Source organism: Heterodontus francisci, chromosome 30, assembly GCF_036365525.1.
Source record: "Heterodontus francisci isolate sHetFra1 chromosome 30, sHetFra1.hap1, whole genome shotgun sequence".
Classification (NCBI taxonomy): domain Eukaryota; kingdom Metazoa; phylum Chordata; class Chondrichthyes; order Heterodontiformes; family Heterodontidae; genus Heterodontus; species Heterodontus francisci.
Window position 1 is genome coordinate 49,506,414 of NC_090400.1, and position 27,408 is coordinate 49,533,821.

Sequence of the window (27,408 nt, forward strand, 5' to 3'; positions counted from 1 at the left end):
GCACGTCACAGGTGGGTAATCAGACAAAAAGAAACCAAAAAAGGATCAGTGTGCTTCAAATGTATGTGTGTTGTGGCCCCTGCAAATATTCCCAGGGGTCTCCTGTTGCAACAGTGCAAGCTACCTGTAAAGTAGCCTTATATTATTGCAAAAAAGTGTGTCTTTTTAGTATATTGCAGTAGGAGTGGCATGCCAGTAGGCAGTCAAATTGATAAAAAAAAATACAGAATGCCAATGACACTATTCCTCCCCCCCAATCTGCCCTCAAATATCAGTGAACCCAATTTGAAATACTGACACCTTAACACAGAGCAAAAGGAACTGACTAAAGTGATAAAGGAATGAATGGTGTGCAAGTAAAGCAAAGAGTTTGGTAAAAAAATTGGGCTTTGAGAAGCATTTAAAATTGGAGTAGACGGGAAGGAGGATTCATGATAGGAATTCCAGAGTACAGCCAAGGCAGCCTTGGGGCAAAAGGGTGAGGAAATACAGAGAGAGAGTACCAAAATGTTAAAAGGGATACAAGGTTGAAGGATATTACAGAGATAAGATGGGGCAAGGTCATGGAGGGGTTTGGAAGATTTTAAAGCTAAGGGAGTGGATTCCAAATTCAACTTGCTGGTCTAATTCAGTTTGAGAGGATTGGAGTAAATGGTAAGACAGCAAAGTTTAGGAAGGCAAACCAAAAACAATGGCTAAAATCTTCCCTATTTGGAAAAAGATTTGACAGCACAGAGCAGGTGTCAGGCATGACTTAGTAGCAAAACTCTTGCCGTGTCAGCTGACGTGCTGACTTTCCAGTGCGGTACTAAGGGAGTGGTGTACTGTCGGAACTACTGTCTTTTGAATATGTTAAACTGAGGCCCCTTATGCCCTCATGTGGACGTAAAAGATTACAGTGCTATTCAAAGGGCATTATGGGTGTCCGGGCCAATATTCATCGCAACCTACATTGGTAAAACAGAGTATCTGGTTGTTATTGCTATTTTAAAAAATTGTTCTGGAGTTGTGAGCTTTGCTGGCAAATCCAGCACATATTGCCCATCCCTAATTGCCTTCTTGAACTGCTGGAGTCCATGTGGTGTAGGTATAACCACAACGCTGTTAGGGAGAGAGTTCCAGGATTTTGACCCAGCAACAGTGAAGGAATAGTGATAAAGCTCCAAGTCAGGACGGTGTGCGAATTGGAGGGGAACTTGCAGATAGAGGTGCTCCCATCCATCTCCTGTCCTTGCTCTTTTAGGCGGTAGAGGTCGTGAGTTTGGGAAGTGCTGCTGAGGGAACCTTGCCGAGATAGAACATAGAACAGTACAGCACAGTACAGGCCCTTCGGCCCATGATGTTGTGCCGAACCTTTAACCTACTCTAAGATCAAACTAACTACCTACCCTTCATTCTACTATCATCCATGTACCTATCCAAGAGTCGCTTAAATGCCCCTAATGTATCTGCCTCTACTACCACCGCTGGCAGCGCATTCCACGCATACCACTCTCTGTGTGAAGAACCTACCTCTGACATCTTCCTGAAACCTTCCTCCAATCACCTTAAAATTATGCCCCCTGGTGATAGCCCTTTCCACCCTGGGAAAAAGTCTCTGGCTATCCACTCTATCTATGCCTCATCATCTTGTACCTCTCTGTCAAGTCACCTCTCATCCTTCTTCGCTCCAATGAGAAAAGCCCTAGCTCCCTCAATCTTTCTTCGTAGGACATGCCCTCCAGTCCAGGCAGCATCCTGGTTAATCTCCCCTGCACCCTCTCTAAAGCTTCCACATCCTTCCTATAATGAGGAGACCAGAACTGAACACAATATTCCAAGTGTGGTCGAACCAGGGCCTTAAAGAGCTGCATCATAACCTCGCGGCTCTTAAACTCAATCCCCCTATTAATGAAAGCCAACACACGGGGCGGCACAGTGGCACAGTGGTTAGCACCGCAGCCTCACAGCTCCAGCGACCCGGGTTCAATTCCGGGTACTGCCTGTGTGGAGTTTGCAAGTTCTCCCTGTGTCTGCGTGGGTTTCCTCCGGGTGCTCTGGTTTCCTCCCACATGCCAAAGACTTGCAGGTTGATAGGTAAATTGGCCATTAGCAATTGCCCCTAGTGTAGGTCGTTGGTAGGGAAATATAGGGACAGGTGGGGATGCGGTAGGAATATGGGATTAGTGTAGCATTAGCATAAATGGGTGGTTGATGGTCGGCACAGACTTGGTGGGCCGAAGGGCCTGTTTCAGTGCTGTATCTCTAAAACTAAAAAAACTAAAAACCCTACGCCTTAACAACCCTATCAACTTGGGTGGCAACTTTGAGCGATGTATGGACATGGACCCCAAGATCCCTCTGTTCCTCCACACTACCAAGAATCCTGTCTTTAAGCCTGTATTCCGCATTCAAATTCGACCTTCCAAAATGAATCACTTCACACTTTTCCAGGTTGAACTCCATCTGCCACTTCTCAGCCCAGCTCTGCATCCTGTCAATGTCCCGTTGCAACCTATAACAGCCTTCCACACTATCCACAACTCCAGCAACCTTAGTGTCATCGGCAAACTTGCTAACCCAGCCTTCCACTTCCTCATCCAAGTCATTTATAAAAATCACAAAGAGCAGAGGTCCCAGAACAGATCCTTGTGGAACACCACTGGTCACCGAGCTCCATGCTGAATACTTTCCATCTACTACCACCCTCTGACTTCTATGGGCCAGCCAATTTTGTATCCAGACAGCCAACTTTCCCTGAATCCCATGCCTCCTTACTTTCTGAATGAGCCTACCATGGGGAACCTTATCAAACGCCTTGCTAAAATCCATATACACCACATCCACTGCTCTTCCTTCATCAATGTGTTTTGTCACATCTTCAAAGAATTCAATAAGGCTTGTGAGGCATGACCTGCCCCTTACAAAGCCATGCTGACTGTCTCTAATCAAACCATGCTTTTCCAAATAATCATAAATCCTGTCTCTCAGAATCCTCTCCAATAATTTGCCCACTACCGACGTAAGACTGACTGGTCTATAATTCCCAGGGTTATCCTGATTCCCTTTCTTGAACAAGGGAACAACATTTGCCACCCTCCAATCATCCGGTACTACTCCAGTGGACAGTGAAGACGCAAAGATCATCGCTAAAGGCGCAGCAATCTCTTCCCTCGCTTCCCGTAATATCCTTGGGTATATCCCGTCTGGCCCCGGGGACTTATCTGTCCTCATATCATTCAAAATTTCCAGCACATCCTCCATTTTAACCTCAACCTGTTCTAGCATATCAGCCTGTTCCACGCTGTCCTCACAAATGGCCAGGTCCCTCTCACTAGTGAATACTGAAGCAAAGTATTCATTTAGGACCTCCCCTACCTCCTCCGACTCCAGGCACAAGTTCCCTCCACTATCCCCGATCGGCCCTACCCGCACTCTGGCCATCCTCTTGTTCCTCACAAGTGTAGAAAGCCTTGGGATTTTCCTTAATCCTACCCGCCAAGACTTTTTCATGTCCCCTTCTAGCTCTCCTAAGTCCATTCTTCAGTTCCTTCCTGGCTACCTTGTAACCCTCTAGAGCCCTGTCTGATCCTTGCTTCCTCAACCTTAAGTAAGCTTCCTTCTTCCTCTTGACTAGCTGTTCCACATCTCTTGTCATCCAAGGTTCCTTCACCCTACCATCCCTTCCCTGCCTCATCAGGACAAACCTATCCAGCAGTCGCAGCAAGTGCTCCCTAAACAACCTCCACATTTCCGTCGTGCATTTCCCCGAGAACATCTGTTCCCAATTTATGCTCCCCAGTTCCTGCCTAATAGCATTGTAATTCCCCCTCCCCCAATTAAATATTTTCCCATCCCGTCTGCTCCTGTCCCTCTCCATGACTATAGTCATCACCGAAATGCTCTCCCACCGAGAGATCTGCCACCTGGCCTGGTTCGTTGCCAAGCACCAAGTCCAACATAGTCTCCCCTCTAGTCGGCCTATCTACATATTGAGTCAGGAAACCTTCCTGGACACACCTGACATAAACTGCTCCATCCAAACTATTTGCACTGAGGAGGTTCCAATCAATATTAGGGAAGTTGAAGTCACCCATGACAACAACCCTGTTACTTCTGCACCTTTCCAAAATCTGCCTCCCAATCTGTTCCTCCATGTCTCTGTTGCTATTGGGGGGTCTATAGAAAACTCCCAACAAAGTGACTGCTCCTTTCCTGTTTCTGACTTCCACCCATAATGACTCAGTAGACAAACCCTCCTCGACGACCTCCCTGTCTGCAGCAGTGATACTATCCCTGATCAACAATGCCACTCCCCCACCTCTTTTACCTCCCTCCCTATTCCTTTTGAAACATCTAAACCCCGGAACATCCAACATCCATTCCTGCCCCTGTGATATCCATGTCTCCGTAATGGCCACAACATCGTAGCTCCAAGTACTGATCCATGCTCTACGTTCACCACCCTTATTCCGGACACTTCTATTGCTGTTTGTGGGACCTTGATGTGTGCAAATTGGCCACTACATTTCCTACATTACAACAGTGCCTACACTTCATTACCGATAAAGCGCTTTGGGATGCCTGAGGTTGTGAAAGATGCTATGTAAATGCAAGACTTTTGTTCTTTCTAATGATTGAAATCTTGTTCGCAAAATCAACCTTAATTTTTCATGGCGTGCTCCAGGTGGTGAGAGCACATTTGGAATAAGTGAGCAGGATTACTAGTTCTAATTACTATTGAATGACCTCTTAGGGAAAAGGACAGAATTGGGCTCGTCAATAACACTCTCCACGGTCAAATAGTTTGACAATGTGTATGTTTACATGAAGAATAGCTGTCTGTACAAGGATAGCAGAGGGCTCCTTACTACTTGTGGAAAAATAATCCCAGCAAGAGTTAAGGGGAGGGGGGAAAAAAAAGGGACAAATAGATGAAAACTAATTTTTTGTGAACTTCTCATACAACATAATGAGTATGACCTTCTGTACTTTTAAATGAATGGGTGAGTCAGACCAACAGCTCAGCAAGGTTTCTCAAGGTTGAAACAAATATATTTAACCATGCTGATGACTGCCTTATATACTCTTGAAAAATTAATGTTCAATTACACCCACGCATCAGAAGCCTGACAAAGACGCAAGCAGATGGGTGGATTTAAAAAGTTTATGTGGCAGAAAAAGATAGCTTTTGTTGATCTAACATATCGCAGCAAGCATCTGGCCTAGTTTATGTGCACAACCAGTTCAACTGCCCGATTAAGCTCCTTAACTAGTCTACTTCTTCCTTGGTTGCAGAGTCTCCCTTTTGTGAGGATCTGGCCTGATTTATTGAGACCCTATTAACATTTTCTAGGTAAGACTGGGGTTACTCCCAAATTAGTCTGCCTAATATTCAACCCTATAGATCTAAAGCTCCGGAAGGCTGACTTCCAATTTTAAATTCCAAAACTTTATCTACCACAAATTTCTCAAATGCCTCAGATCCTCCCCACAAAAAAAAACCGTCCACATGCATCAAGAAGATGCCTACTAGTTTTTCTTCATAGCACCAATAAAACATTGTATTCAACTAAAAGTGGATCTGGCAATCAGCTTTTCGTAGGATGGACCTAACTCAAAAATACCACACCCCGAATGCATCATTTAGCCCATAAGCACACCTGTTTAGCTGCCATTATTTTCCTTCTATATCTCCAGCTTCTTTTGGTGGCTTTAAAAATACTTCCGTTTGAAATTTCTCCCTTTGCAAAAATGCTGCTTTGATGGCAATGGACTTACATTCCCATGATTGTGTCACTAAAAAGGCTAGGAAAATCCTCAAACTTGCTTTTCCTGCTGATGGGGAGTCCACTTTAATTTCCTGGTTGCCTAGTTGTTCCTCAAATCCCTGAGCTACATGTCTGGCCTTTGCTTTATCAGGAAGTACTTTCTCTGTACAGATCTATCTATGGGACAATGCAGGTTGTCCTCTATCTGTGGTACCTCTATGTATACGCCAAACTCTCTCCAACTGTCAAGCTCTTTTTGCTTGGCATCCTTTATCATTTTACCATCTAACTTGTTAGTAGCCACCACAGCTTCTCTATCGTAAGGGCTCTTACACCTTGTGGTGCCCCTCACCTGCTCTTTGGTCCTTGCTATTGTGAAACCGTGTCCCCTACTAGAGTTCCTATCCCTTTCTGGACTACTACTACTTGACTTGTCCCTCCTACAACCAGACTTCCTTTCACAAGTTCATGACCTTTTCCTTGGACTATGATCATCTTCAGGCCCATCATCTGAACTTAGACTAAGTTTTCTGGCCTTCCACATTATCACTTCCTTCTGCCAATCTATAGGTCTTATATCCTTTCCCTTGTCTTGCACATTGTTACAACCAGGAGAGAAATGTGTCTAGGGGTCTTTGGCTGTCTTTACCTAGTCTTATTCTAACAGGGTTTAATTTTAAACACACTGTTTTGAGCTCCCTTTTTGTGAATCCTTATTCACAACTTTCCAATTATAAAGACAAAGAAACCAATTCACACAGGCGCTCTCAGGTTTAAAGATAATGAAATTTTATTAAAACAAACTCTAATACAGTTCACGACTATGGATATACGACACTAGCATGCACACGCAATATACACATGCAGACAGGAACAGAAAAAAAAAAGTAGAACAGTTTGAGGTAATATCTTGTTACTGTTTTTCAAGCTCGCTCTAGTCCTTGACTGAAGATACGGTCTTGCTTTTCGTTGGGGTCCAGTAGTCTTAAAACTCTGTTCACGTAGGAAACTTTTCTGAGATTCACGTTTTCACAACATTCAGTTCTGTGGGGAGATGGAAGCAGGCAGGAGAGAGGTCTTCTTGCTTCAGTTCCAGGAGTACACGGCTTTGTTTCAGTTGAAATCCTTTGTTGGAAGTTCAAATTCAAAAAAACTTCAGCTAGTCATGTGACTAAAACTGGTTTGACCACTTCTTCCGTGTATTGGGGAAGCAACAACTGGGTCCCTTTTGTTCCAACACTGCTAGTTACCATACAAAAATGTCTTTCCAGTCAGGGGCTTGCAATTTTAAGTTTTAATGTTCATGTAACGAAATAATGGGTTCCTCAGTCTTGGTAGGTGGGGAGTTTGCCTGATGACATTCAGCCAATGTTTGTATTTCCCTGTGGCCTTTCCTGCCCTTCCTATAATGGTGGCTTCCCTCCATTCACTAGTCCCTTCTGGCATATATGTCACTCTAGTCACAACTTTTGGTAGTTGACCTTTGGGATAAATGGCCTTATCCGGATCTTCACTATCACTTGGTCCACTCAGTCAGCCCATTATCTGCCATAATCTGTTGCTCACGAAGGTCTGACGTATGTGCATGCGAAGTACATGGTACTTCATCAGTGTCCATTTGTTCAGATTCTGTCAATGTATAATCAGTGCCAATAGGCCATGAGGAATATACTCTAACAGTTTGGTTGCCATGTTGCAAAATCACCGTTTTGCCATCAGTGCCTATAACTTTTCCTGGGTGTCTCTATTCTTTCTGCCCTTCTCTTTTGTAATACACCATATGCCCGGTATGAAAATTCTTTTCTGATGGCCTGATCCAATGTCTCAAAGCTCTCCTGATTTTTTCTGAAACCTCCGCCGTAATAAATGCTCTTCTCCCTGTATGCATGGCATTAAAATGTTCCGCAAAAAATGAACTGTAGTTCCCTCTAAAGCTGGGAGATGATCACACATTACAAGAAGGTATTTGTGATTCCTACCATAAACTAATTGATAGGGGCTGTAGCCCCCAACTGTTTGAAGTGTGTTTTTCGCATGTACTGCCCACCCACGCCAGAGCAGTAGTCAACTTACAATTTGGCTGGTCGGCGAAAATTTTGCAAAGCATTTAGTCAATCACGGCATTGCTACAAGATTCATATTTTCACATACTCCTGAAATCACCATTGGTAAATTCTCCTCCATTGTCAGTTAGAAACCTAGCCAGTGCTCCCAGTTCCGTTCATATCCACCTTTCCATTATCTTGTCCACTATTACTTTGTCTTTACTATAAATTACTGTCGACAGACTGTACGCTACGTCTATAAAGTGTAGAAGAAAAATGTTTTTGTCTTTATCCCATACCTTCGAGTCCATCGCTATGGTTTCATTAATGTCCTTTGCTAATGGGAGACTCACTATGGGTCACGATGACGTCCTCCTGTATTTTTTAACAGGTATCACATTTTTCACAGATATCTTCGATAAATTTAGTGTAGTTATCATCTCTTACCTCTGCATCTTTTAACAGAATCTTCAACCTATGACAAGATGGATGTGCCAACTGTCAATGTAGTGTTGAAATAATTTGCCTTTTCTCCTTTAAATCCCTACCCCAGATGCCATTAATAACTCTAACATCCTGATTAGAGATGTTTGGTCTCCCTAAAGGAATACAATAATGTCCCGATTGGGAAATCTGTAGCTTTGCGGTATACACAAAGACTTATGTTCCATATCCAATTTCATCCGAGCCTTTTTCATAGATGGTTTACTTAATAGCCAAGATATATCATTGGATACTACATACATATTTATAAAATAAGGGGCCTAGACAGAGTAGACAGGAAGAACCCTGTTTTCCCTAGCGGAGAGGTCAGTTACTAGGAGGCACAGATTTAAGACGATTGGTAGAAGGATTAATCGGGACATGAGGAAAAACTTTTTCCACCCAGAGGGTGGTGGGTTTCTGGAGTTCACTGCCAGGAATGGTGGTGGAGGCAGAAACCCTCAATTCTTTTAAAAGGTACCTACCTGGACATGCACCTGAAGTGCTGTAACCTGCAAAGCTATGGACCAAGCGCTGGAAGGTGAGATTAGATAGGGCAGCTGTTTTTTCGGCCAGCACTGACACGATGGGCTGAATGGCCTCCTTCTGTGCCGTAATTTTTCTACGGTTCTATAGTTCTATTTACGCGGAATTACCACTCTTTTTAGTGATTTCCTGTTGTCATCCCCAAACCTGAAACAGGTAGAACTGCCATATTCTTTGACCTTATTTCGGTCTTCCTTAAAGAATCCATATAACACCTTAACCAGTCCACTCCACATACTATGGACATACACCCACTGTCCAGTACTGCGCAAATGAATGAATCTGCGACTAGGACACTCATTACCAGACTGAAGCTTCTCGTGACCAGTACAATTCCTTCTGATCGATCAATAGCGTCATCCTCGCATTCCGAACCTTCCATGTCATGTGTCTTCTCAAAAACCCTGTTATTCCTTTTTGGACAATGCAATGCATAGTGATACTTTGAGTCACATCGGAAACACCTGTTGACCACCCCTTGGTTATTCCTGGGGCTCATCCTTCTGCCATAATTGCGCAATTCCTGCCATCTGTTATGGCTGCCAAAAGGGTCTCTGCCCTCATTCATTTTGTGTGTTTCTCCTTTCATATTGACATTTGGGTCCCATACTTGAATGCCCTCAAAATACTAACATTGTATCCTCCACCTTCGGTGGCACCGCTGAAGAGCCCATCTGCGCCATGAAAGCGGCCAGAAAGGAATATTTTCCCAAAGTATTTTTTAGGGCGTCAGACATCCGATCAAACAGCATATCTTTTTCTTTGAATCTAACTCCGGTTAATACCAAGAGCCTATCCATGTTCGATATCCTAGCACAATCCAATAATTTGAAGGCAAGTACTGATCCAGGAATTTACAAGCAGAATTGCTGCAACCTTGCATATAGTTGGTTAAACTCTAATATATTCTTCAATGGAAGAATAATCCATTTTTCTAAATTTAGCAAAGTCTGACCACGCCTCATAGGCACTCAATAAGTCATCTTTCATATAAATTTCATCCATAAATTTCAAGAGTTTATCCAAACCTTCCTCACTGCCCAAATGATGAGCCTCTAGCTCAGAGAACACTTTGCCCCTGATCTTGCTTCAGGCAGGAAGTGAAAGTGTAAGGGTCATTCCTTGCTTCCTTTTTGGTAAAGACTTAACCTGTGTCCATAAATCAACTTCATTCTTCCATTGATTGTAAGGCTCAGCTTCACAAAGCAGCGGTGGAAAATCCTATCCCGACACCTTACACTTGGTTTCTGTCATCGTTCCAAAAAAAAACTCCAAATACAGCCTTCTCAAAAAAAAACTCAAATTCTAATCTCCTGTCTGAAAACAAATCTTAGTCTCCAATTTTCACTTTCAGGCAACCATCCTCTGCTACCAATGTTAGCGAAACTTCTAAGCCTGTTTGTGAAGAAGACCAAGGCTCCTTAGACAGCACCTTCCAAACCCGTGACCTCTACCCACTAAAAGGACAAGGCCAGCAAATACATGGGAACACCACCACCTGCAAGTTCCCCTCCAAGTCACACACCATTCTGACTTGGAACTATATCGCCGTTTCTTCACTGTCGCTGGGTCAAAATCCTGGAACTCCCTTCCTAGGAGCACTGTGGGTATACCTACCCCAAATGGACTGCAGCAGTTCAAGAAGGCAGCTCACCACCACCTTCTCAAGGGCAATTAGGGATGGGCAATAAATACTGGCCTGGCCAGTGACGCCTACATCCCATGAATGAATTTAAAAAAAAGACATTAAGACTAGGATGTTTTGTTGGAGATGACACCCAACACCTGTTGACCCTATTATCTTGAACTACCAGGTATTTATCATCCAATAACAGAACGTCAGACCCCAACAGATACTGTACTACTTCCACCTTTCAAAGTAACAGAAATAGTGATAGTAACAGTGATTGGCAGAAATAAGGTGGCTTCTTAAATAATACAACACTGGATTAAAACTCAAGACAAGCCACACTGGTGCTGGGAGACTTCAGGCAGAAATTATAAAAAATGTCGTCCTAGCTTAGATCAACTATTTGGTTTTAAATGCAGTCACTATGATCAAAGGAGCCTTAGGCATTAAGCTCCGCCAACACATCATCTAGAATTTAGAAGAATGAGGGGTGATCTCAATGAAGCATAAAATCTTAAGGGGCTTTATAGGGTGGATACTTTCCCTGGCTGGGGAGTACAGAACTAAGGGGCATAGTCTCAGAATAAGGGGTCATCCATTTGCCACAAGGCAAAAATCACAGGAATGAAGAGTTCTGGGGATGGGGGTTTGGGATGGCGAAAGATGAATAGCCAACTCTTGCTCCTATTCCTTATGTTTGTATTTGACACTTAATGGTCATGCAGTTTTTAAAAAAGTACATCTTAAAATTGCATGATGGACACTGAATTCATGGCCTCACTATTCCCTCCTCCACTCAACAACCAAACTCCCATCCCCGGAAGAACTCTTCATTCCTGTGATTTTGCCTCATGCACCACCCACCAACACCCCCCGCCCCCCCCCCCCCCCAAGATGACACACCCTATTCTGAGATTCTGCTGCAGTCAACTAGTCTCCATGTTCCCAAAGCCATCTATCTCTCCACCTCTCATTCTTAAAACCCACCACTTTGACCAAGCTTTAGGTCACCTCTAACATCTTCCTTCAGAGGCAAGGTGTTAATTTTTGTATGATTATGCATCTGTAAAGCTCCTTAGGACATGTTTTGATGTTAAAGACACTATTTTAAAAATGAGCACTTAAACATACACTAAGAATGAATCATGCAAGAGTAAATGGAAACCAACACACCACTCTGCCATGTTAAGCTTCATTATGCACGATAGTATGCAAACTAAGATCCAATACACGAATGAGAGCAAATATTTTATATTCTTGGCTCATGCACTCCAATATTATTCCCTCATGAGTTGTGCATTTACAACAGAATTAACACTCTGCAGACGTCCAAACCTATCACTTTAACATAGGTATGTGTTACAAGGATTCTTAAACTTTAGTCCAAAACTTGAGAACATACGGACATAATTTACATGTAAATACCTTAAATATCACCACTTGCAGTAGTACTTTAGAGGCAAGCTTGTGGGTTAGCGACAGTAAAATCACCAAATGCTTCATAGAAGGAACAAAAGTATCATAATACACAGAGAAAGCTGAAAGAGCAGGGGAATGAGACGAGTCAGCACTGGTATGATAAAAATTCTATGTAGGTGGAGTAGAGAAATAAAAGGAGTACAAAAAAGTCCATTGCACAGATACATTCCAACACTGATTGTAAGAAAAAGACATCCTGTTGAGATTAATCAAAGTCTCCTGCAAGAGTACCACTAGTGACCAATATCAGCGCAACACAGAATCGTGAAGTGTCTCAACAGTAGCTATCAAGCTCGTTGTTGATAGTGGTGGATCTAATATCATGGGAAATTCAGCTGACGTGGGAATCTATGCTGTACTGGGTAGAAATAAAGCAAAGACAAAAACTGCCAAGCATTTCACCCGAGATATTTCACCATGATAATTTTGCAAATAGGCACTATTGTATATAGATTAACCACCATTTAAGGCCAATTTAGATAAAAGTTTACATCGTTGCTTTATATAACTAACATTTACATAGCACCTTTAATGTAATAAAATGTGCCAAGGTGCTTCACGGGAGCACTGAAACAAAACTTGACACCAAGCCACATAAGGAGATTAGGACAGGTGACCAAGAGCTTGGTCAAAGAAATAGGTTTTAAGAAGTGTCTTAAAGGAGAGGAGAGAGATGCAGAGGGGTTTAGGAAAGGAAAGAGGCTAGGGCCTTAACAGCTGAAGGCATGGTCACCAATGATGGAGAAATAAAAATCAGGGATGCTCAAGGGGTCACAATTCAAGCAGCATAGATCTCGACGGTTGTAGGGCTGGAGGAGATTACACATTTAGGAAAGGGCGAGGTCATGGAGTGATTTGAAAACAAGGATGAGAATTTCAAAATTAAGGTGCTACTTAACTGGGAGCCAATGTAGGTCAGTGAGCAGGGCTGATGAAGGGGACTTGGTGTGGATTAGGATATGTGCAGAGTTTTGGATGACTTCAAGTTTACAAAGGGTATAACGTAGGATTAAGGCTGGCCAGGAGTGCATTGGAGTGGTCAAGTTTAGAGTTAACAAAGGCATGGAAGAGTGCTACAACAACAGAGAAGCTGAGCCATTGGTGGCACGGATGTTTAGTTTAGTTTAGAGATACAGCACTGAAACAGGCCCTTCGGCCCGAGTCTGTGCCGACCATCAACCACCCATTTATACTAATCCTACACTAATCCCATATTCCTACCACATCCCCACCTGTTCCTATATTTCACTACCAACTACCTATACTAGTGGCAATTTATAATGGCCAATTTACCTACCAACCTGCAAGTCTTTTGGCTTGTGGGAGGAAACCGGAGCACCCGGAGAAAACCCACGCAGATACAGGGAGAACTTGCAAACTCCACACAGGCAGTACCCAGAATTGTGTGGTCAGAAGCTCATCCCAGAGTCAAGGTTGTGAACAGCATGATTCAGCCTCGGACAGTTGCCAGGGAGGAATGGAGTCAGTGGTGAGGGAAGAGTTTGCAGTAGGGACTGAAGATAAGAGCTTTGGTTTTCCCAATATTGGAGGAAATTTCTGCTCATCGAATACTGGTTGGCGAACAAGCAGTCTGGCAATTTAGCAGTGGAGGTGAGGTAGAGCTTGCTGAAACGGACCCAATATTGGGAAAATTTAATTATACCTTACACCCTGTTAGCTAATGCCCTTTCCCAGTTACAGCATTCAATTGCAGCGCCCTATTTTGGAGGGGTTTGAGGGAGCTCCACCATCTACAATAATTTCTCCCAGCTGCCGTGGAGAACCTCAACAAGCTTCTATTCCGAAGACGCACGGCCGCTGGCTTCTCCATCTCTTGCCCCCAAGCCGGCCCAGAACTCATTCCATTTTGCTAAGCTTCGCTCCTCAGCGGGTCAGTAAAGGAGTTTATTTATTTATTTACCTCGCCTTCCAAAATCCCCGCAATTATCGAAGCGAACCCAATACCTGCGTCAATTGCCGCACCAACAATCCACTACACCTTCACTTCCGGCTCAACCGTCTCACCGGAAGTGACTCCACCGCGAGCTCCCAACGGCCTCGCCAATTTACTGCGCATGCGTGTAGATCCCCCCGCCCCCCCCCCCATATGGTACTGCGCAAGCGCCACAAAATTACCCATTCCTTCGTGGAAATTCTTTGGGACCGTCCATAAATTATCATTTACTATAGTGAGGAGTAAGGTTCATTTTTCTTCAACTATTGGACTCAAATGACTGCATTTACTCATCTAAAGTAGCGTTCTTTTCTGGGGAGAAAAACCGTTGCGCATAACCCACATTATCCATTGACTTAGAAAACGGATCAGTTATTCTCTGTGACCCTCTGTCCTATCAACAACTTCCCATTTGTTCTCTTTTGCCCTACCTTATTTTCTGAAAACCTATTATATTTCTAACCTTTGCCAGTTCTGATGAAGGCTCACTGACCTGAAACGTTAACTTTGTTTCTTTCTCCACAGACCTGCTGAGTATTTCCAGCACTTTTTGGTTTTATTTCAGATTTCCAGTATCTGCACTATTTTGCTTTGATTATCTGTGATTGAACATGCGCAGTTCAAGGAGCCCCGCCCACACCCCAGTGGCGCATGCGCTGACGTTGCTGGTGGCTCGGTGAAAGCCGTCGCCGTGGCAGCAGTTGCTGGAGGAAGACGGGCCTGTTGATTCGGATGGCGATGGAGGCCCTGGGGGAGGCTGGGCTGCACTTTGACGAACTTAACAAACTGAGGATCCTGGATCCTGAAGTGGCGCAAAATACAACCGAGCTGAAGGAAGAGTGCAAGGACTTTGTAGAAAGTAGGTACGGGGAGGGAGTTTGCTCACCATATGGGAGTAAAGGGGGTGGGGTTGGGGTAGTAAACACCGATAGAAAGAAGACAAACTTACATTTACATAGGGCCTTTTACCACCTTGAGATGTCACAAAGCCCTTTACAGCCAATGTGGTACTTTTTGAAGTATAGTCACTGTGGCAATGTGGGAAACGTGGCAACCAATTTGTGCACAGCAAGATCCCACAAACAGCAAGGTGTTGATTTAAGAGATAAATATTGGCAAGAATACTGGGAGATCTGCCCTACTCCTCGTCAAAATAGTGCCATAGGATCTTCTGCATACAAGAGAGGTCTCAACTGAAAGACGTCACCTCCAACAGTGCAGCATTCCTTCTACTGTACTGGAGTACCTGCCTGAATTATGTGCTCAAGTCTCTGCAGTGGGAATTGCATCCCAACTTTCTGATATGGGAGTACTACCCACTGACCTGACACCTAGAAGTACAAACAATGGGCACTAAGGATAACAAGAAATTTTTACAAAGATTGATGAGTATCTGGAACAATTTTCAGGTTGGTAAAGATGCAAATTTGAAATAAAGTTGAATGCTGGACTGACCCTGAATTGTTGACACAACTCTTGCTGTTGTAATCATCTCCATGCATCCAGCCTGTCCCCTGACAGGCTGATGGAGGAAAAAAGAATGAACAAAAAATGTTTTTATCTTGGATTCAAGGTGATCTTGGGACCACGTTGTCCGCATAGACTCATTTACTTATTTGCGGCACAGAAGGAGGTCATTTGGCCCATCATGTCCATGCCAGCTCTCCACGGAGTGATGCTGTCAGTCCCACTCCCTGGCTTGATCACTCTTCCTCTGTGTCTGTTTCTGTCAGGTGGTCATCCAACTTTCCCTGGTGGGTAGCTAGTTCCAGGTCATTACCATCCACTGTGTAAAAAAAGTGCTTCCTTGTACTACCCCTGCATCTTTTACCCAAAACTTTCAATCTGTATCCCCTAGATCTTGTACCATTTGTTAATGGGAACTGTTTTTCCTCATCTAACTTATCTAAGCCTGTCATAATCTTGTGCACTTCTATTAAATCTCTCCTCAATCTCTTTTGTTCCAAGGAGGACAAACCCAGCTTTTCCAAACTAACCTTGTAAATCTCCTCTGCACCCTCTCAAGGACCCTCACATCCTTTCTGAAGTGTGGTGACCAGAACTGGAATTCAGACTCTATCCCCATAAACCTAATGTTAGGTCACTGTTTAGCTAAAGGTACATGTGTAAAAGCAGGTAGTTGGAGAAATCCTAATTCTGATTGTACGAAACTTATATGCTGAATTAAATGGGGATGTGGCGTGACTCCACTTTCAAAGAGCCAGCACAGGCATGATGAGCCCAATGGCTGCCTTCTGTGCTGTAAGTTTCTATGATTCTATGAACTCTGCTCAGTTCCCATCTTATGTACCGTGTCCACTTCTGGTCACTGAGACATTGAAGTATTGGAGGCAATGCAGAGAGGAGCCACAAGGCCTATCCCTGGTGTAAAAAGTCTGACTTCATGAGGAAAGACTAGAGAATCCTGGGCTTTTCAGCAACGGTGAGGTGATCTTATTGAAGTATATTGTAGTTAAGGGAATGAAAATGGTATATCTAGAATATTTGTTAATTTGGGACAATGGTGTAAGAACACAAGATCAAAGATAAATTTAGGAGTTATATCAGGAAGTTGTTCATACTGAATGATCAATGTGTTCGTAGACCTAAATAGAGTAGGGAAAACTCTTGGAATCATTTAAGAAACAACCAGCTGTTGCAGTGAGGGGACTGTAGGGTCCTTCTGAATGGATTAAAAAGGGTTGTGGTTTTGCTTATCTGTAATTATCTTATAAATTCAGGGCTATGAGCAGAGACCAGGGCAGTGCGAATAGTTTTGAATTGCTCGAGCAGAGTCAGCATAGACATGATGAATTGAATGGTCTTCTCCCCTGGTACCACAGCCAATCGACTCACGGGGAATGGCATCTGCAGAATGGCCAAATGGTAAATTGGGAGGCTTCCCAAGTGCCTGTGTGAATGGTTCTATAATGTCAGCTGTGGATGGTTCTATAATGTCAACTGTGGTTCAGTTGGTAGCCCTCTCACCTCTGAGTCAGAAGGTTCCAGGTTCAAGTCCCATTCCTGGACTTGAGCACAAAAATCAAGGCTGACGCTCCAGTGCGGTACTGAGGGAGTGCTTCACTTCCAAAAGTGCCGTCTTTTAGACAAGATGTTAAACCAAGGGCCCATCTGCCCTCTCAGGTGGACGTAAAAGATCTCATGGCACTATTTTGAAGAAGATCAGGGAGTTATCCTGGCCAATATTTATCCCTCAACCAACAGTTAAAACAGATTCTCTGGTCATTATCACATTGATGTTTGTGGGTGCTTGCTGTGCGCAGATTGGCTGCCACGTTTTCTACGTTAGAACAGTGGCTATGCTTCAAAAGTACTTCATTGACTATAAAGTGCTTTGAAATGTCCAGTGGTTGTGAAAGGCGTTATTTAAATACAAGTCTTTTTTTCTTTTTATAGTGCTGTATTATTGGTGCATCACCCCCCCAACCTCCACCCTTTTCTGTGAGAATCAAGGTATTTTAGCAAGGCTTTTGACAAGGTCCCACATGGCAGACTGGTTAAAAAAAAAAAATCCCATGTGATCCAGCAAAGTGCAGCAAGGTGGATACAAAATTGGCTCAGTGCCAGGAAACAAAGGAAACAACTGTTGACAGGTGTTTTTGCGACTGGAAGGCTGTTTCCAGTGGCATTCCGCAGGGCTCGATACTGAGTCCCCTGCTTTTTGTGGTATATATTAACGATTTTGACGTAAATGTGGGGGGCTTGATCAAGAAGTTTCCAGACAATGTAAAGATTGGCTGTGTGGTAGATAGCGAAGAGGATAGCTGTAGGCCGCAGGAAGATATTGATGGCCTGGTCAGATGGGCAGAAAAGTGGCAAATGGAATTCAACCCGAAGAAGTGTGATGTGCTGCATTTGAGGAGGTCAAACAAGGCAAAGGAATACATGATTAGTGGGAAAATACTGAGAGATGTAGAGGAAGTGAGGGACCTTGGAGTAAATGTCCACATATCCCTGAAGGTAGCAGGGCAGGTTAATAAGGTGGTTAAGAAGGCATATGGAATCCTTTCCTTATTAGCCGAGGTATAGAATATAAGAGCAGGGAGGTTATGCTGGAACTGTATAAATCATTGGTTAGGCCACAACTTGAGTACTGTGTGCAATTCTGGTCACCTCATTACAGAAAGGATGTAATTGCACTGGAGAGGTTACAGAGAAGATTTACGAGGATGTTGCCAGGACTGGAAAATTGCAGCTATGAGGAAAGATTGGATAGGCTGGGGTTGTTCTCTTTGGAACAGAGAAGGCTGAGAGGAGATCTGATTGAAATGTACAAAATTGTGAGGGGCGTGGATAGAGTGGAGGTGAAGGGCCTATTTACCTTAGCAGAGAGATCGGCGAATAGGGGGCATAGATTTAAAGTGATTGGCAGAAAGATTAGAGGGGAGATGAGGAAAGCTTTTTTCACCCAGTGGGTGGTGGGGTCTGGAACTCACTGTCTAAAAGGATAGTTGAGGCAGAAACCCTCAACTCATTCAAATGGAGTCTGGATATGCATCTCCAGTGCCGTAATCTGCAGGGCTACAGACCAAATGCTGGAGGGTGGGATTAGAATGGATGGAATATTTTTTGGCTGGCACAGACTCAATGGGCCAAGTGGCCTCTTTCTGTGCCGTAAATCTTCTATGAAACTTTCTATGATTCTATGAATCTTGAACCCTTTCGGGGAGTCAGCCTGCCTCTGTTGCTTGGGCTAAATGGGCTGCCTGTAGCTTTTCCTCAGTTACCACATATCCCAGCCTGCTGACTTGCCCTTGTTTTTGTACAACCTCTCACATTTCTTAAGATACAGACACATTTCTGTCATGGTTTGCTGGTGTATTTTGTGTTAAACATTCAACAGACATTCAACAGCATTACCATCGCTGAATCCCCCACTATCAACATCCTAGGGGTTACCATTGACCAGAAACTGAATTGGAGTAGCCATATAAATACTGTGGCTACAAGAGCAGGTCAGAGGCTAGGAATCCTGAGGCGAGTAAATCACCTCTTGACTCCCCAAAGCCTGTCCACCATCTACAAGGCACAAGTCAGGAGTGTGATGGAATACTCTCCACTTGCCTGGATGGGTGCAGCTCCAACAACACTCAAGAAGCTCGACACCATCCAGGACAAAGCAACCTGCTTGATTGGCACCCCATCTACAAACATTCACTCCCTTCACCACCGACGCACAGTGGCAGCAGTGTGTACCATCTACAAGATGCACTGCAGCAATGCACCAAGGCTCCTTAGACAGCACCTTCCAAATCCGCGACCTCTACCAACTAGAAGGACAAGGGCAGCAAATACATGGGAACACCACCACCTGCATGTTCCCCTCCAAATCACACACCATCCTGACTATATCGCCGTTCCTTCACTGTCGCTGGGTCAAAATCCTGGAACTTCCTTCCTAAGAGCGCTGTGGGTATACCTACCCCAAATGGACTGCAGTGGTTCAAGAAGGCAGCTTACCACCACCTTCTCAAGGGCAATTAGGGATGGGCAATAAATGCTGGCCTGGCCAGCATCGCCCACATCCCATGAATGAATAAAAAAAAAAATTAAAGATTTATGAAAGCCTAATGCAGTCTCTGAAACCCCAGCAAATTACTTTGCCATCTGAATCTTGTCAGTTTACCTACATACTTCACTGTATTTCAAAGTAAGTCATATGTGAAGCATTTTGAGATGTGTCTGAGAGATGTAATGAGTTATTATATGAAGTCCAAAGAGTTTCTCAGGTTAAAAGAACTTTTAACTATCCATCAAGTCAGGGAGAAGGAAATCACATCCCAGGGCCACACACGCGTGAATAACGTCCTGAGTGCAGTTACTGAACCTCTGTGAACCACCTCTACGAATGTGTGGAGTCCTCTGAATCAAGAGTAAGGACTCCACTTAACTGATTGGATAATAAAAACTGGCGGATAATAAAAGCTTCTGCAGTCAGTAGGATTGATAGTCCATTAACGCAGTAAGACATCCCAAGGCACTTCATAGAAATTTATTCAGACAAAAATTGGCACTGTGGCAGGCCACTTGATTGGTGAGGGTGATAGATGAGCAGGACTTTGGATGGGTTAGCACATGGGTGGCGAAGTTTCAAAAGGAGTCAGTGTTTGTGTCGGGTGCAAATTTGAAGGCCAACGAGGAGACCCTTTGTTCTGACTTGGAAATATATCACTTTTCTTTCACTGTCACTGCATCAAAATCGTGGAACACTCTCCCTAACAACACCTTGGGTGTACCTACATCACGTGGACTGCAGTGGTTCAAGAAGATGGCTCACCACCCCTTCTCGAGGTAAAAAGAGACGGACAATAAAAGTTGGCCTTACCAGTGATGCCCACATCTCTTGAACGAATAAAAGAAACAACCAAAGAAGCATGTTAGAGGGATCAGCGGTAGGTTTAGGGAGGCAATTCCTGAACATAGAGGCCTAGTTGGCTGCAGCTATAGCTGCCAATGGTGGATGAAGGGAATGGATATGCATAGGAGGCTATAGTTGGAGGAACACCGAGTTCTTGGAAGAGAATTCTGGAGTGAAGGAAAGGAGAATGCACAGTGAGCCCAAGTTGGAAGATGGAATATTGGAATGTGAGCTGGGAAATAGGGCTTGGTAAGGTGCAGAGGTAGGTTGGATGGGGTGAGGCCATTGAGGGCTTTTTAAATGAGGTTGAAAATTTTGAAATCAATATATTTGAGAAGAGCGGGCCACTTGATTGGTGAGGGTGATAGATGAGCAGGACTTTGGATGGGATAGCACATGGCTGGTGAAGTTTCAAAAGGAGTCAGTGTTTGTGTAGGGTGCAAATTTGGAGGCCAACTAGGAGACCCTTTGCTCTGATTCAGCCTCACCAAGGATATTGATCCAGTTACCTCCAATTAATAAAAATGTTTCCTGTTCTGATTCCCTCACCATAACAAACTTACAAAAGGAGATTCTGCACTAAAGATTGAAAAGATACCGGACATGCAAATATTCAGAGCTAACTGAGAAAACAGACACAAATGATGGGGGGTTTGTCAGTCTGAATTTAAAATATTGCTTGTGATTTATGATACAATTGCAGCAAAGCCTACTGTGTAAACAATACATTTGAATGAATGATTAATAACACAAGCAATAGAAGGATCTAATGTAAAATGTAGTCCAGCAGAATAGCCTTCCTATAAATTGTTGGAAATGTTCTCTAAAACTTTCCTTGGTTGCTGTATTAGAATTAACTTGTATATCATAAAAAGATTGTTTGCTTTAAACAGTGCTTTTCCTGTATTAGGAAAAAGACATTGGTAAACCAAATTAGCATGAAGATTATCTTTGGATTAACAATCAAACCACATCCTTCCTGTCAATCCAGTGACAGGAGTGATATACAGGAAGGATGTGGTTTGATTGTTTTGGCTGAATTCGATGGTCTAGTCTAGACAGGTAAAGTGAAAACCTCTTCACTCATTAGCAGATATTCTTTGCTCAAAATAAATATCTCTGTGTGTCTTGCTTCATTTCCCAACAGAGTGCGAATAACAAACAACCTTTTGTAATTGGTTGACGAGAATTTATGAACCATAAATCAAACTGGCAGGAATGCCACCAAAACCTCCCAGAAGCTGAATTCAGACTTTTCAGGATGCTATGCTGTTGACTAATTGTAATTTATTTCCTGCCATAACTCATCAGGAACTCGAGGTATAAATTATTGAAGAAGATTTAACAATGTACTGAATAGTTTTAGGTAAGATTCTCTCATTTTGGAATTCTGCTGAAAAGAATGCATGATGAATTGAGTACCATTATATTCGAGGTTTAGTGCAAGATTGACATTGCTACATGGGAAATACGACCCAAAATTTGGATTATATAGTAGCAGTGGAGTCTTATTGCCATTGCATTGAGTTCGACTGCATTAGATGGTTGTCTTGCACTGGATTATCGATTATTGCCATCTTTGATTTCAACTGAAGAATTGATGAAACCTATTGTGTGTATTGCAGGTGCAGCACAATTTGGACACGGCATAGCATCCAGAGGTTTGGCCAGCATAGCTTGAGCCAAAACAATGTACATGAACAGTGAAGGCAATGCACGGGGTGGGACTCTTGAGGACAGTAGTGTTAGAGTTTGATAGTGGGTGTGTCACGGAGGGCAGGAGGTTAGGTGCATTTTTAGACAATGAGAAGGTTGTTTTGTAGAAGCAGAAGTTGAATTCTCACTCATTGAGATCCTACCAGTTGATGAACAATTCATGTATTGGCATGTCATTGTATGGTTATAACGTGCAATTTCACAACAATTTTTTTCATTTTTTTCAGAAATAGGCCAGTTCCAGAAAATCGTTGGTGGCTTAATTGAGATAGTCGATCAGCTTGCTAAAGAGGCTGAAAGTGAAAAGATGAAGGTAATGTTCTTCTAGATACAATACTGAAATTTTATAAAGCGTAGATTACAATAAGGGAAATGGCGGTGCTATTAACCTTTCATTCCTAATTCAAACTGTTAAGTTTCATCTTTATGAAACTTCAAACAGTCTGACAGTAGGAATTACACCATATGGTAACTTTATCCAGTCTAGGAATGTACAAGTCTGTGTATTATTTGTTCCATAGACAAAACATGATTGAACTAGGACCAAGTGATGCTTTTGAGATAACGTGGATTGCAGTAATGACCCATGAAGACTGATTATAAATTAAGCTGCTCTGTAATAAATACCTGTAATGGGGCAAAGTACAGTGGTAACTGCCTTCTTGTCTGAGGCTGTAAAGTTCTTCTAAATAATGAGTTATGGAATTGATTCACTTGTTTGCACATTAGACCACAATTTTAGAGAAGCCTGAGCTGTGAACACACACGAATTAGGATTAGGCTGTTTGGCCCCTTGAGCCTGCTCCAACATTCGATATGATCATGACTGATCTGATTGTGGTCTCAACTCCACTTTCCTGTCTCCCCACTTGTCGATCAAAAATCTATCTAACTCAGCCTTGAATACATTCAATGACCCAGCCTCCACTGCTCTCTACAGAATAGAATTCCACAGACTAATGACCCTCTGAGGGGGGAAAAATCCTCCATCTCAATCATAAATGGGAGACCCCTAATTTTTAACCTGTGTCCTCTGGTTCCAGATACCCCCCCACAAGGGGAAACATCCTTTCAGCACCACCCTGCCAAAAATACCCTCAGGATCTTATATGTTTCAATAAGATCATCTCTCAATCTTCTAAACTCCAATGGGTTTGGGCCCAACCTGTCCACATAAAATAATCCCTTCATCCCAGGAATCAGTTGAGTGAACCTTCTCTGAACTGCTTCTAATGCAGTTATATCCTTTCTTAAGTAAGGAGACCAAAACTGTACACAGTAATCTAAATGCAGTCTAACTAAGGCTCTGTACAGCTCTCCTACTTTTATACTCGATTACCCTTGCAATAGATGTGTGGTTGGGGAATAGGATGCTCCCCATCATGGGGGAATCTAATGGAGTAAGAGAAAATAACTGGCTTGCTGGATTATTAAAGATCTCATAGGATTGTTGGTTAATTCTGTTGTTACCTACAGGCTATAGGTGCTCGAAATCTTCTGAAATCAGTTGCTAAGCAGAGAGAAGCCCAACAGCAGCAGCTCCAAGCTTTAATAGCTGAAAAGAAAATGCAGCTTGAAAGGTGTGTCAGAATCTTGTATCTTCTACAATACTAAAAGAGAATTGAGCAAGTGCTTTGCATTAAGCCACTGTAATGGTGATAAATGCAGCCACCTTTCTGCTGTTATATTATTTTGGTATTAACTGTGCATCATAAGTTCCTACTGTAATGCTATTGCTCAACTAAGGGGATGAATAAGTAAGATCACCTGTTCTTTGTGACTTAAGTCATGTGCAAACAATATGGAACTTAGCCTAAAAAGCTGCATCAGCAGGGTCAGAGTGCAAAAATGCAGGATGTGTAGCTGGTCATATTTTTAAAAAAAAATTTAAATCTCCTTCGCTTTAGAATTGCTACACTATTCCAAAGGGATGGCCATTCCTTAGTTTCTAGCCAACTCTCTCAAACAGATTGATCTGAAGTGCTGACTGGATTGTGATTTCCACCAGTCTAATTTTCTTTTGCTTCCTTCAGTTTGAATGGCTGTGAGGAGTTGCAGCAAACGGAATCATTTTTCATGACTTTTCTAATTTAGAACTAAATACAACATTATTTTTGATTAAAATTCTAGACTCTGCAGCTATCTATAGTGGTGGTATAAGTAGATCCTCAACAACAACTTGCAATTATCTTGCACCTTTAACATTGTAAACCATTTTGAGGTGCTTGGCAGAAGAGTAAACACACAAAAATTGCCCCTGACCCATAGGAGACATTAGGACAGATGACCAAACACTTGGTCAAAGAGGTGGCTTTTAAGGAGCATCCTAATGGAGGTGGAGAGGCAGAGGTTTGGGGAGGGAATTCCAGAGCTTAAGGCCTAGAAAGTTGAAGGCACAGTCACCAGTGGTGGGGTGAAGGAAATGGAAGTGCACAGCAGGCCAGAGTTGTAGGAACAAAGTTTCTCGGAGGGTTGTAGGGCTGGAGGAGTTTAGAGATAGGGAGGGATGAGTTTGGAAAGATTTGAACATGAGGATGAGAATGATTTTCATTGTGTAGCAGTAAGTGGTAATGTACAAAGAAGTGTGCCTGTAATATAGAGTTTAGTTGAGTGGGCTGAACTGTTTAAGGACAAGGAGAAGCTAGTAGATAAAGGCACACATCAAGTTCACTGTACAGCTAGATTTTGAGGCTGTAGTTCTGATTTTTAAAAATGAAACTGTTAGTTTGCAGTTCTGCAGTTTTTTTTCTGTGACTGAATGAAGCCACAGCACTGTGTGTGTACTTACACCACATTGACTGCAGTGGTTCAAGAAAGTGGCCACCAGCATCTTCTCAAGGGCAATTACGGATGAGCAATAAATGCTGACCTTCCCAACGACACTCACACCCCATGAATGAATAAAATAAAACAAGTTGACTGGCCATTTTGTAGGGTAATTCTGAGCCATGGAACTGTCATTTGTGTTTATCCATTAACAACCTATTCTAGGTGCTAGGGTTATGCAATAAACAATTGAAGAAGTCACCCTGAGCAAGGTCTTTTTTAAGGACTAGAGTAATATGAGTACCTCAAGTAATTGTTAAATATATAAAATTAAGCTGGACAAGAGCCAGACTTTAACCACCCCTGCCTCATTTCTATTTTACCACACTAGGCAAATTTCAGGCCTGCTGTATTGTGACATTATTTACATCCAACTCTGCCAGCTCTTTGCCTTTACATAAAATTTTCTCTCAGTCAAACTTTTTCCATGTTTATTCTTCAACAGAAATAAAGACTTGAATTCTTGATTTAAAAAAAAACATCTTTCTGAACTGAGTTTCAGTTCAGGTTTTTTTCTCTCTATTGCCTGTGATAACATTAGGAAATCATTTGCACATTATTCAGTGTTTCATAGCAGGGATCAACTTGCAGAAATGCACAAAGGTGCAGCTTTTTTCAGAATAGGCTAATAATAAATGTAGTATCTCTCAAATACTACAATGGGATCTTTCTGGGTGCAATGTGTAACACAGATCATTCTGTCCGCAGGTATCGAATAGAATATGACGCACTGTCAAAAGTAGAAGCTGAACAAAATGAGTTCATTGATCAGTTCATTCTTCAGAAATGAAATGGGAAGGAGAGACAAGGATGAGAAGTGTTTTGTCTGTAACGATGCATTGAAGTTTGTAGTGATTATTCCATTATGACACATTCCATCAAAATGGTGGTTTTACACAAGGTGTAATTTTGCATTGCCTTTTCTTATTTAATGAATATATTTCAAGTAGTTATTTCAATAATGCAGGTTTGTATGTGGTTATTTAACTACATAAGCAATTTGCAATGCACAATTTTAATATCCACTTTTTTAGGATGACATTGTCACCAGCATCGGAGCATGATCATTTCACATGTAAATATTTTGTTAGCCCATATAATTTTGTATATTCCATGTTATTTATAGTTTCTTCAACTTGAAAGATCGTGATCTATGCATGTTTTAAGCGGTGCCTTACCCATCACGGCGGTTTCTGGTGTCTCTGTGCACTACAGTACAGCATTGCCTTTGATGTAAGGAATGCTGCGAAAAGCAAACTTGCAGCATTAGCTAGCCAGAATGGTGACTTGACATGCTACAACATTTGGCACTGGGCTGTGAGTGGGTTGACCTTTTCAGTCTTTCTGTTTAAATGAGCAATGTAGTTTCAGTATTGCTGGCTTATCTGGACCTACCTTCTCCCTTCCCATCCGTCAGAAATTCTGTGGCCATATTCTCAAAGTAGGGAAAGTGATTTTACAATAATTGCAAATATATGTGAGCTGTGCACATATTTGCTCTGAGTCCTATAAACAGAGCAGATTTGGTAGTGAAAACCTGCACTGCATGTATATTCCTTTTATTATTATTGAATCATTTCTATTCAAAGCAGTTCACTATAGGTGCTGGATCTGCCTCAGTGTGGTAATTCTTAGAAACATTCCACTTCCAAAGAACACAAGATGAGTAAATCTGATCAGTTCCTCTCAATTAGTCACAAACGTGTTGTTAGTCCTAATGAAAATTCAGTCACTTTTACACAGGTAAGTTATTAGGGTAACTAATTTACAGCAGTTTTGTGGAAGTCCACTATGTATTACCTATTGCACTCATGCAAATTTAATCAGGACAGAGCTCCTGTACCTAAAAAGTATTGAATAGAAATATTCATATATAACCCAGTGGAAAACGCACAGTTCAAGTGACCATTTCAGTTGATATTTATACAAAAAGGTATACTGAGGTCTCAAACTAAACACCATCCTCATCTAGGGAACAAAATGTTTCAACAGAATTTCATTTAGCTGTGATTATAAACTGCAGTAGTATTTGAGGTGAATATGAATGCCAAAATATATGTTTTTCAGTGTTTCTCAATTATACTATACACTGCTTTACTTATGGTTGAATAGTTTACAGCCCATTAAAATTTCTCTAATTATATGCCTACCACATTCACATTTCTTTTTCAATTGAGCAAGGAAAAGTTGAACATAATATCGTACTGTGAAAAGGGCATTCAGCCAATCAACTGTGTAATAATTTTTGGAATTGGAACAAATCTCTTCTGAATGCTTCAACAAAGTCATTATTTAATGTTTCAGGTAGCAGTCTATTCCATAATTCTTACTTTGACAGCTCTTCTGGTGACTACCAGGCACAAGGATGAGTAGTATATCATGGAAACACCATCACTTGCAAGTTCTCTTCCAAGTTGAACACTAACCTGACTTAGACATATACCACTGCTCCTTCATTTATGCTCTGTCAAAATCACAGAATTCCCAACTTAACACTAATGTGTCAGCACCATTACCACAAAAATTGTAGTGTTTCAAGAATAAGGCCCACCATTTCAGGACCATTAGTTATAGACAATGCAGCCTTGCCTGTGTCACCC

The 27,408-nt window shown here is 42.4% G+C and overlaps 2 protein-coding genes across 5 annotated transcripts in view; one reads left to right on the forward strand and one right to left on the reverse strand.

Annotated features, from left to right (window-relative positions):
* The window catches only part of LOC137346757 (BTB/POZ domain-containing adapter for CUL3-mediated RhoA degradation protein 2), a 31,082-nt gene extending 17,099 nt beyond the window's left edge, over positions 1-13,983 (reverse strand). For 3 of the 4 annotated variants that reach the window (XM_068010545.1, XM_068010542.1, XM_068010543.1), the window contains exon 1: positions 13,855-13,970. The gene's annotated coding sequence lies outside the window, so the exon portion shown is untranslated. Of the gene's footprint in view, positions 1-13,854 lie in introns of all 4 variants that reach the window. The other variant, XM_068010544.1, reaches the window with a different exon arrangement.
* Positions 13,984-14,528: 545 nt separating this feature from the next.
* Positions 14,529-26,951, forward strand: ift20 (intraflagellar transport 20 homolog (Chlamydomonas)). The gene is made up of 4 exons (XM_068010547.1): positions 14,529-14,746; positions 22,210-22,295; positions 23,459-23,562; positions 25,517-26,951. The coding sequence occupies exons 1-4, from the start codon at positions 14,620-14,622 to the stop codon at positions 25,596-25,598; spliced, it is 399 nt and encodes a 132-aa protein (XP_067866648.1). The 5' UTR covers positions 14,529-14,619; the 3' UTR covers positions 25,599-26,951.
* The last annotated feature ends 457 nt before the right edge of the window (positions 26,952-27,408 follow it).